Source organism: Limulus polyphemus, unplaced genomic scaffold (genome assembly GCF_000517525.1).
Source record: "Limulus polyphemus unplaced genomic scaffold, Limulus_polyphemus-2.1.2 Scaffold5403, whole genome shotgun sequence".
In the NCBI taxonomy this organism is placed as follows: Eukaryota; Metazoa; Arthropoda; class Merostomata; order Xiphosura; family Limulidae; genus Limulus; species Limulus polyphemus.
The window spans coordinates 20017-31699 of NW_013671013.1; the positions used below are offsets into that span (position 1 = coordinate 20017).

At 33.0% G+C, this 11683-nt stretch overlaps 1 protein-coding gene across 1 annotated transcript; it reads right to left on the reverse strand.

The window, feature by feature from the left end:
* Nucleotides 1-8653: 8653 nt before the first annotated feature.
* On the reverse strand, nucleotides 8654-11162 carry LOC106472527 (HRAS-like suppressor 3). Its single transcript, XM_013933180.2, has 2 exons — nucleotides 10582-11162; nucleotides 8654-9929 (listed from the first exon to the last, which is right to left on the reverse strand). The coding sequence occupies exons 1-2, from the start codon at nucleotides 11074-11076 to the stop codon at nucleotides 9768-9770; spliced, it is 657 nt and encodes a 218-aa protein (XP_013788634.1). The 5' UTR covers nucleotides 11077-11162; the 3' UTR covers nucleotides 8654-9767.
* Between the last annotated feature and the right edge of the window lie 521 nt (nucleotides 11163-11683).

The window sequence follows — 11683 nt, forward strand, 5'->3', positions numbered from 1 at the left end:
CCCAATTATATAAAAACTAAAACCCAAATAAATTACCCAATTATATAAAATCTTCAACCTAAATGTTGAAGTTCAACTGCAGCAATGAAAACTCGAATTTTAAAAATACTGGTCATGTATTACTGAAACTACTGGTCATGTATTACTGAAACTATAGTTTTCGTTTTCAGTAACAGACAATCGAAACTTCAATAATATAGAAAAGTCAAAAAACGTATACCGTTTAGTTTGTATCTTCGTCGTTCAACCACATCTGTCATTACTCTTGTGGCTTTCAGTGCAACGAAAGACAGACAATTACATGCTAGTCAAAACCACCACGACTGTCTTAAGGGTTACTGAACAGAGTATTTATATATTTAAAGAGAACTTTCTGTATTTCAAAGAAGATCAACTAATTAAAGTAAAAAAAAAGTTTTCTAAGTTCTACTTGACCTCTGTCTAAGAAGGAACATAGAAAATAGAACGCTAATAGGACCGGATTTTCATTAAAGGTGCCCACAAATAATGCGTCATGAAAGGATTCTCAGTAGCTTCGTTAGATAATAAAAGGCATCTTATCTTACAGGAGGTTATAAAAAACTTAAGAAATACAGAAGTAAAACTTTACGTGTGCTATCATGAACATTTACCACCAAACCATTGATTTGACTTTGACTCATTATATCCATTTAGTGTCGTCCCCGGTGGCCCAGCGGCAGGACTGAGGACTTATAACGCTAAAATCGGGTTTTCGATACCAAAGCTGAGCAGAGTACGGATAGCCAATCGTGTAGCTTTGCGCTTGACAACAAAGAAACCATTCAGTGTTTAAGATAAATTTATAGTTATGAATAATACGTATGATCATGAAGAAAACAACCAATCTTTTAAAATGAAGAGTTTAACCTTAATTCAGAAAGCCTCTGTGTTAAGTTTCAGTTTCCTATGTTGAAAGACAAACCAGTCATTTCTAGTTTTAATGCCGAGTGGGGACACATTAGTTGAAGTGACCTTTCCTGACCACAGAAGACAAACCAATCATTTCCAGTTTTAATGCCTAGTGGGGAGACATTAGTTGAAGTGACCTTTCCTGACCACAGATGACAAACCAGTCATTTCTAGTTTTAATGCCGAGTGGGGACACATTAGTTGAAGTGACCTTTCCTGACCACAGAAGGTAAGCCATTCATCTCTGGTTTTGATGTTCAGTGGTGACGCTGGTAACTCCACAGATAGAATTCATCTGTCAGAGATAATTACCAAGATGTCGTTCACACTAACATGGAAAACCTTAAGAGAAGCTAGTTCCTATCAGACGATGTCTTCCTGGCTTTAGTTTCTTAGACACCACATTCATAAGAATAGTACTTTACATTTTTACTAGACTAAGTTACAAGCATTACACATACTATACTACATTGGTGACTGTAGCTTTTCAGTAATAAGTGACTAGTTTTCATGCAATACAGACCAATCGCGGTTAAAATCTTAAAGCTCCTAAGAAACATGCTCTTTCTGATACAAGATATAAATGTATTTAGCAATTCCAAAAATTCACTTATAAATCAGCTGCAATTTACATACAAATGTTCGAATGGTTCTAGAACTAAAGTCACGTGATAGATGAGCGTATTGCCCACGTATAAAAGCAAGGTTTGCTGACCGAGCTTGTAAAATGTCTTCAAACTTAACTATTGACTGGAAGGAACCAGACCGTTTTTTTAACTGTTGACTGGAAAGAACCAGACCGTTTTTAGGAAGTGAAACAATTATTCACCAAGCGAGAATATTAAACGATGTAGAAAAGATCTTTATAAAAACAGCAACAACTCACACGCTTATAATAGCAGTGGGATCCGAAACCGCACTCCAAACCAATCAGGATCAATGCACTCATCCGCAAAGAGGCTATGTTTACGAAAGAGATTTATCTGACCCAGAAAATTATTGTGGTGAAACTGGTCATCTCTCCTGGTAATAAACAAACTAGAAAAGCATGTTCACACGTTTCCAGCTTTACTTCGAAGTCAATGTTTTTTTGTTTTTTTTCTCACGAGAAATATGTCGGAAGAAACTGAAATTACAGCAATTCCTATAAGACTACTCCTGAATAGAACTTTAATTCTGCAGAGTTGACAACATATCATTACGTTAAACAAGACATTCATAGATTACTCTATTATTTTGGAGCTCCACAACTTGCTGATAAAAACAGAAGAAGACACTCTAAATAAGAACGTTCTTTAGAAAGATTGATTAACTTTTGTAAGAACGTTCTTTGGAAAGATTGGTTAACATTTGTAAGAACGTTCTTTGGAAAGATTGGTTAACTTTTGTAAGAACGTTCTTTGGAAAGATTGGTTAACATTTGTAAGAACGTTCTTTGGAAAAATTGGTTAACTTTTGTAAGAACGTTCATTGGAAAGATTGGTTAATTTTTGTAAGAACGTTCTTTGGAAAGATTGGTTACCTTTTGTAAGAACGTTCTTTGGAAAGATTGGTTAACTTTTGTAAGAACGTTTGTTTGTTTGAAGTTAAGCACAAAGCAGCACATTGGGCTATCTGTGCTCTGCCCACCCGGATTCTAGCGTTGGAAGTCCGCAGACATACCGTTGTGCCACTGGGGGGCTGTAGAAACGTTCTTTGCAAAGATTGGTTAACTTTTGTTGAAAAAAAACAAAAAGAAACTCTAGATAGAACCCTCTTTGGACTGTTTTGAACTATTCAAGGAGTACTACTCCTAGCTGTTCCTAATTTTGAGCTGACAGAGTATAGAGAAGGCAGGTAGTCAAAAGAACCCACCGCCAAATCTTATTTGACTGAATAGTGGGGGTTGATCGTCATTCACAGAATACATTTTGCAGGCACCGACAAGCAAACCCTTGAATTCTCTGCCAAGACAAGTTAGCCACTAGGCAACGCCCAGTCCCAGATGTTGTGAAATTTTATCCTTATTATCTCTTTGCTACACTTTAGACCGAATAATGTACTGTTTATATATCTCTTTGCTACACTTTAGACCGAATAATGTCCTGTTTATATATCTCTTTGCTCCACTTTAGACCGAATAATGTCCTGTTTATATATCTCTTTGGTACGTTTGAGACCGAATAATGTCCCGTTTATATATATCTCTTTGCTACGTTTTAGACCGAATAGTGTACTGTTTATATATCTCTTTGCTACGTTTGAGACCGAATAATGTACTGTTTATATATCTCTTTGCTACGTTTTAGATCGAATAATGTCCTGTTTATAATGCTAAAACAAGTATGTCTTCCCCCCTCACTCGATCGTTTACGTGATGCGTGTGTGGAATAACGATACTAGACTTGGCCTAAACACTAATTGTCCGCGGTTTTAATTAACTCTTTTTTATCATTGTATTGAAGTATACAATGAACAGAAGTTTCTTGTGTTAATTTCAGTTTTTTTATGAGTTTCCTTAACATTTGAATATTTCATTCTTTCAAGGTTAAACTAACGCTTTATGAAAGCCCCTTTAGTGTGCTTCCCTGTAAAACCTATTTAGTGTAATGTATTCTGGGGAACGTAGAGTTTCTCTATGAATAAGTTTCCTCTAATTCCCCACTGTTTTACTTTTCCGTTGCTTCGATGACATCAGAAAATAAACTTGTTAATACGTCTTTTATTTAAACTTACGGAAATTACCGAGATTTAACGAGGCAGTGTCCGAATGACGAAAAAGGAGACCATCTTTCGTCAGTCAACATCGGATCGTGGATTTAGAATACACAAGCTATGTAGACCAGTAGACAACGTTCAATCGTGTCAGTTTGAACTATTGTCAAAAAATTCAAACAACGATCCTGAAACTGAAGAAATCTCTCATCTGACTGAGGAAAACATTTCGCACACCCAGCCGCCTCAAAGTCAAGATGTACGAACTGATAATCCAGCTTGGTAAAATAATTGTTTTCGACACAAAACTCTGTCAGAACTTATTTTGTAAATTACTCTATATTACACATATATTCATCAAAAGAGTGATTGAAATTGTTTCAGTTAAGTGCCTGTAAAGCATTCTTCTTACCATTGCGTGATTTACAAGTAACATTACTTCAAACTCACAGAGAATAGTTTAATACATTGTGAAGTGTGAATCGAGGTAATCTCACTCGAAAACTGTCCATTTCTACTAGTTTAGTGTTTAATGTCCTTAATACACCTTCATAAAGCATTATAAAGTAATAAAAATTGTTCTTAATTATATTTAATTATTAAATTAAGTTATTCTACATAAACACAAACGTTTTTCCATCAGATACTGTACGAGGTCTCGAATAGCAACCACAACTATGACGTCACAGCATGCGAGCCTCGTTTGGGGACTAGAAATATGCATACTAGCGAAATTAAAACCATTCGTTTGTTATTAACAGGAGTGATAGTTTAGCAGCTTTCCACTTTCCGTAGCTCGGGCTGTGGTAATCCAAACTAACACATATTTTCAGTAGAGATGCTCTACTGGACTCTTACTTCACATACCAAATTTCAAGGCAATCCATTCAGAAATACACGAGATATAAAATCTCCAATTTTAATTGAATTTTTTCTCACCGAAAGTACGAAAACTTTATTTGACAGAAAAACAGGCCACGTATTTTGTTTTACCCACTACCATGCCCCAAGTTGAACAAAACAGAATTGTTTTTATTAAATAACTTTTCACATGTGGCTTTTATTTAGACCGAATTTAACATCCAATTGTAGATTGTAAAGGTCTATCAATATACCAAATTTGAAAAAAAAAATCCATGCAAATTAAGTACGTTTTTCTGTTTATATATTTTTATATTTTATATTTCATGTATTTCTTAATGGATTACCTTAAAATCTGATATGTGAAGTAAGGTTCCAGTAAAGCACATCCAATGATAGTTTGGATTACCACAGTCCGAGTTACAGAACGTGGAAAATCGCTCTTGTTAATAACGCAGTGTATCCACAAGGTTGTTTTGGCCGCACGACACACTACCGTACGTTTTGATTGTACAAAATATTTACATAATTTACCGGTTTACAACTTAGTCATTTATTACCTTTATAAATCTCATTGTATCAATCAGTTGTAGGGATTATAAACGAGATTCCGTTAAGATTTAACGTAAGGAAACATTTTACAACTCAAGTTGAAATGTACAACTTTCTATTCAAATTATACGTTTAGTTTCCACACACACAAAAGTACTGAGCTAAGACTTGTGCGAAGAACTCGTTCAGGATGAAACCTCGAGGGAACTTTACCTTACAGTGCCAGATTACCTAGTAGAGACTCAAATACTGTGCCAAGGAAATATTTTAAACACTGTCATGGTGGTAAAAAACTGGGTAAATACACAGAAGATGAAATGAGAAGTAGGTGATCAAACGTTGACAGAAGAGTTGACAGTATATAGTTAGTTTTCTCACGACAAATATTTTTATCACTTCTTTCAAAGTTTATCACCCTGTAGCTGCATTTGTCTCCTATATTTACTGAAAATACATATTTAAAATAGAAACAAAGAACGCAATAAAACGCACTTTATGGAAAAAAAGATTTCAAATTAATAGACACTTAAGTAACGTACTACAACTTAATACACACACTTGGTTCAATTAACATACTGACTCAACTAAAATAATTCAACTTAAAACACACTTGACTCAACTAAAATAATTCAACTTAAAACACACTTGACTCAACTAAAATAATTAAATTTAATACACACTTGATTCAACTAAAATAATTCAACTTAAAACACACTTGACTGAACTAAAATAATTCAACTTAATACACACTTGACTCAACTAAAATAATTCAACTTAAAATACACTTGACTGAACTAAAAGAATTCAACTTAATACACACTTGATCGAACTAAAATAATTCAACTTAATACAAACTTGACTCAACTAAAATAATTCAACTTAAAACACACTTGATTCAAATAAAATAATTCAACTTAATACACACTTGACTCAACTAAAATAATTCAACTTAATACACACTTGGTTCAACTAAAATAATTCAACTTAACACACAATTCAACTACAATAATTCAACTTAAAACACACTTGACTCAACTAAAATAATTCAACTTAAAACACACTTGACTCAACTAAAATAATTCAACTTAATACAAACTTGACTCAACTAAAATAATTCAACTTAATACACACTTGACTCAACTAAAATAATTCAACTTAATACACACTTGACTCAAGTAAAATAATTCAACTTAATACACAATTGACTCAACTAAAATAATTCAACTTAATACACACTTGAGTCAACTAAAATAATTCAACTTAAAACACACTTGACTCAACTAAAATAATTCAACTTAATACACACTTGACTCAACTAAAATAATTCAACTTAAAATACATTTGATTCAAGTAAAACTTTCTCATGCTCCAATGCAGGAACAATAAGTATTCGCAAATTTGATAAAATACTGCACGTCCAGTTTTAAAACTTAAAACTCAGTCTTAAACTTTTTACATGTTAAACAAGTCTATGTAAGTTGTACAGTTTCCTAAATTAACTTTTTTTAATGTTTTTAAAACTCAAAGGTAGTAAATAGGTCAACTTGCATGGTTTGTTTGTTTGTAATTAAGCACAAAGCTTCACACATCACGGGTATTGAAACACGGATTCTAACGTTGTAAATCCGCAGGCATACCGCCGTGCCACTGGGGGCAACTTGCATGGTTACTTTAATACCTGTAACAATTGTTCTAAAAAAAGGTTTTGGAAATTTATAATTTCGCCAAATTTAAATATATATATATCACAAACGAACAGCAAATTTGGGGCAAATAGTAAAACACGGGCATTTATTCTACATTTTACAATTTCCCTAGGCATTTAGAAAATGTCTGCATGTGGGTTTGGCATTCGGTAAAAGCCGGGTGTTGGTGTATACATATAATATTAATTTAAAAAGAGTATTACTTTAAACATTATTACTCTTATCTGTCTGTGATATGAAAATCTTGGTAAACTTAGAGAACAGGAAAGTGATCTTTTTACACAGAAAATTAATACAAGGTATGTGATACAATACAGTCGAATACTAATTTTGTGGAAATGGTTATTTGTCTAGACAAACACTAAAACACCGATTTTTTTCTTCATTTTACAATTTCCCGAGCCACTGAGTATTTGTCTTTTTGAAGTTAAGCAAAAAGTTACACAATGGGCTATCTGTGCTCTGCCCACCACGGGTATCGAAACCCGTTTTCTAGCGTTGTAAATCCGCAGATAATCACCTGCCTACATTTTCGGCACAGGTTGGTAGACTGTTGAAATAAATAAAAATACGTATATTTTTTGTTGTAAGTTTTATCTCCTGTGACTGTAGCTCATGAAACCCATCCCTTCTAAACAAAATCAATTTATGGACGTTAGGTAGATGTTAGTATCTACGTGGTTTAGTTATTTTTATGACCACCAGGGCTTTATTTAAGATATAAATAAACTGCAGTAATTATTTGTGTGTTGCTAATCGCAATACGCTATTTCTTCTGTGCCCACCGAGGGTATCGAAATCTAATTTATAGCATTATAAACCCTCAGACTGGCTGCTGAGCCACCGTGCTCGTTATTCGCGGCTCTGTGTTCATCAGAAGCTATTAAAGTGCACTTTGACCTACGCATTTGTCCGTCAAGATGACTGGAATTTACCAGATCAGGCACTACTAGCAAGGGCAAGATACACTGGAAGATTATTAACACCAAAGTTTGGTGTAAATACACCTTACAGTTTCACCTCCACTACCTATTAAATACTGCGAATTGAGTAGAAAATATATTTCCATGGTCCAAAATTCAGGCTTTCGAATTTCTTGCCCTCTTTCTCTCCAAAGCCCGAACTATGTCCTCCACGTTACTCGGGGTGTCTCAGGTTAACTCGAATCTTGTAAACACATAGCAGTGGAAACGAGTAGTACCATTGTATATATATATATATTACACGATAGCGGAAGATTTAATTATTGTTTGGTTTATGCAATACATTTGACGCTACAGAAATAAACGTTTCTCCTAATCTTTGTTAACAGATTCGTTCAGTAATCGGCTAAAATAACGATTTAGAACAACTTTTGAAAATCTTGATATCATTGATGTAAACCTATTTAGGCAAATTTTACTTACATAACAGTACTAACGTGCATTTCTCAATTTGGTGTCCTTGTTCAGTGTTAATTAAAACAACCTGGTGGCCTTGTTCAGTTAATATATAACTTGATGTCCTTGTTCAATGTTAATTAAAACAACCTGGTGGCCTTGTTCAGTTAATATATAACTTGATGTCCTTGTTCAATGTTAATTAAAACAACCTGGTGGCCTTGTTCAGTTAATATATAACTTGATGTCCTTGTTCAATGTTAATTAAAACAACCTGGTGGCCTTGTTCAGTTAATATATAACTTGATGTCCTTGTTCAGTTAATATATAACTTGATGTCCTTGTTCAATGTTAATTAAAACACAACTTGATGTCCTTGTTCAGTGTTAATTAAAACAATCTGGTGGCCTTGTTCATTTAATACATAATTTATTGGTTCCTTGTTCAGTGGTAAAATATATTGGGAAACGTTTATTTAGTGTCTGTGAAATGGACATTTTTTATGCATATAAGTTAGCTTTTTAACTAGAGTTTGAATAGAAATTATTTTAATAAAAAGACATACATGACAAGCTTCTCTAAAATGGAAGCTTTAGGAGCCGACAAATGTGAAACTACATACGGTACAATGAATTAAAATATGTACAATGGCAAAGCCACGTGAGGAATACGTCATTGCACGAAACATATTTTTATTAATTTAATTTTTAAACAGCTTTAACAACATATTTTTATTCCACTAACACTTTCTGATACAATTTCTTTTGCGCGTCACGAAATATATTTAGCTATTATATGAAAAATTTTATTCCCTTCATCAAAACGTACGATTATTATAGTTTATGAAAAAAAAGGGGGTAAAATTGGCACATCATGAACTACGCCGAGCAATTATAAGAACAAGGGACCAAGAAACAACAATACTGATTTTTTATGCTATCACAACGCCATCTTTTCAACTAAATAATTAATATTAATACTTTTCCAAATGACATCTTTATTGTTGCTTTCTCACATTCATTTTTCTAGTGCAATTGTTATTTGTATCAAATCCAGATTTTTTAGTCGACAATTTTTTCCAGTATAATATCTTTAGAAATATTCCCTCTGACCTCTAGATCAGAACTGAAAATGTTATTAAAAATCCAATAATATAAATATCATTGTAATACGAATGTTAAGAATTAAGGGTGAATTAGTTAAAAAACATTTTATTTTTTAATATTCATATATTTAGGTCGCTACCATTGTCGAGCGCCACCCTTAAAACCTCTGTTCTTTATTTAACGATCAACAAAACCTTACGACAAAAACACACATAAATAACTTCGTCTTACTTTCACGAGTCATTATTTTTAAAATCTCCCAATTCCAATTTCCATCATAACTAAGCCTTATACTTTCGTATCATCGCATTAACAAATTAAAAACGACAATATAAAAAGTTGTGCTGATATCAACCAAATAAAAACAACGTGTACAAAAAACAGATCAAATGTTTCTTTTTAAACATCGTATTAGGTAATGACTCAAAAACTGGCGACATTAAAGTATGCTGGTCAATATTTCACCGACTATCACAAATTTAACGCAATATAATTTATAAACGAGATGCACGTTCCACAGTCCAATATCTTTTTGTTGTTCATCGGGTAAAATCTGGGGCAGAAGTTTGAGTGGTAGGTGTTGATTTGGGGCTCGGAGAAACTGGGGAGTTCAGAACTGTATTCAGGCTGTTGACGAGGTGGCTATGGCCCGCTTCGTAATCGTTAGTAAGTGTCTTCATTACACTCACTGCAACAGAGGCCTAAAATGTTATAAAAACAATTGATGATATAAAATATAGCATATTTAAGTATCGGGATATTTCCTTTAGTTTTAATAAAGAAGGTTAAATGTCCTAGGACATGTTATAAGACATATAAATTATAATTACAGATGTACGCCTAAAAAAAGCGAGTTTTCTTTAAAATGAAGACAAAGTAACTGCATATTAATTTAACTCAGTTTATAACTAAAATAATGAAAAGTATCCGATTCACTTAAAGTTAAACTATATACCTACCTTTATTAGAACTTACAAATTATACCACTAATTCAGGCAATAGATTAACATTAATATATGTCATTATAATTATAACAATACTTTACACTGTAAGTTATAACTTACAAAGTATTGCATATTATAGTCATAGTAAACAATCCTGCTATTAGTATTACTATATATTACAGTATAGCATGATTATTGGCTATGATTACAAGTGCAATACGAGTCAGTAACTGACTTGTAAGTTAATATTAATAATACACAATATTAGTTCTTACTAATGGTATTACTATCCCAGGCTAAACTAACTAGGCCTAATAATTTGTATAATTGACTAATATTTTTGCTGATACTAGTATGTTAAGTTTGTAATAACTACTAAATTATTTATATATAATATATATATACTAACCTGATCACTCCAACCTTCTCCATATTTCCATTCTGTAACATAATGTTCGCAGCTTCGTGTTAACAAGTTGTATTCCACAGATTTATTCAAACACGCTAATGCATTCGCTATCACTTGCTTTGGTGGTAACGCCTTCAGGTTACGCTCTTTAGCTGGAACGTCTTTATTATTAATTCTGACACCACTTAATCCAGCAACATCACTTAGCTTTGCTACCCTAACAACAGCGGTATCCGTAGCAATATCTTCGTTGTTCAGTCCACAAACATGAATTACGTTTCCTTCCCCAATATAAATCGCCCAGTGTGCATAGAGCGTACGATCAATTTCAACTATGTCACCTGGTTCAGCTTTTAAGTCCGCAGCTTGATAAAAAGCAGTCAGACCGAAAGCTTCTGGTTTAACACATAACTTACTTACGTTTTTAGCTTTCCTCGGAGGCAATGCTCTGCTTTTATGTTTAGGAGGAACCTTATTTCTCTGGTGTCGATTCATCTTGAACACGTTAAATGCTTCACGTCTTTTTTTCTGTTTTATCAAATATTTACGATTTTCGATAAAATTAAAGTTTCATCCCCCCTGTAAAACTAGTGGAAAATTCCATGAACTGAAGTCGTTCGTGAGTGGTCTAGTAAGAAGTCACGTGCCAGTGATCGACTAATTGGAACTCGACCAAGGAGTAGCAGTATAAATCTTATATAGGAATGCCCCAAGAAAAGAAATTAAAACAGATTAAATATCGATAATAAACTTACAAATTAAATGATTGATTAAATGCAAAAAATAATATTTTGCCACTTCTTAGCTTATATTCAATCACGAATAAATTAATGAACTAGTATGAATTATTTTTATCTCTGAAAATGATAGTATTTCTAAGAGCATAACAGGTGAAACCGAAGTAAAATATTTGATAACGTGTCAATCACATATCTTCCATATGCTGACGAGACCTATCGTATAATACCAATGCTCATGTTCTTAAAAAACAATACCCATCAAAATGAAATGGAGAATATTATAATAATTGTGAAACATTCAAATTATTTTATAAACAACATAAATACAGAGTTTATAAAAAGATAATTCACAAAATATTTTT

Bases quoted from the DNA above. Each gene is read 5' to 3' on its own strand.
- LOC106472527 (XM_013933180.2), bottom strand. From the start codon at position 11,076: ATGAATCGACACCAGAGAAATAAGGTTCCTCCTAAACATAAAAGCAGA. The intron at 9,930-10,581 runs GTTAGTATATAT...ATAACATTTTAG, and splicing joins GAGAAGGTTGGAGTGATCAG to GCCTCTGTTGCAGTGAGTGT.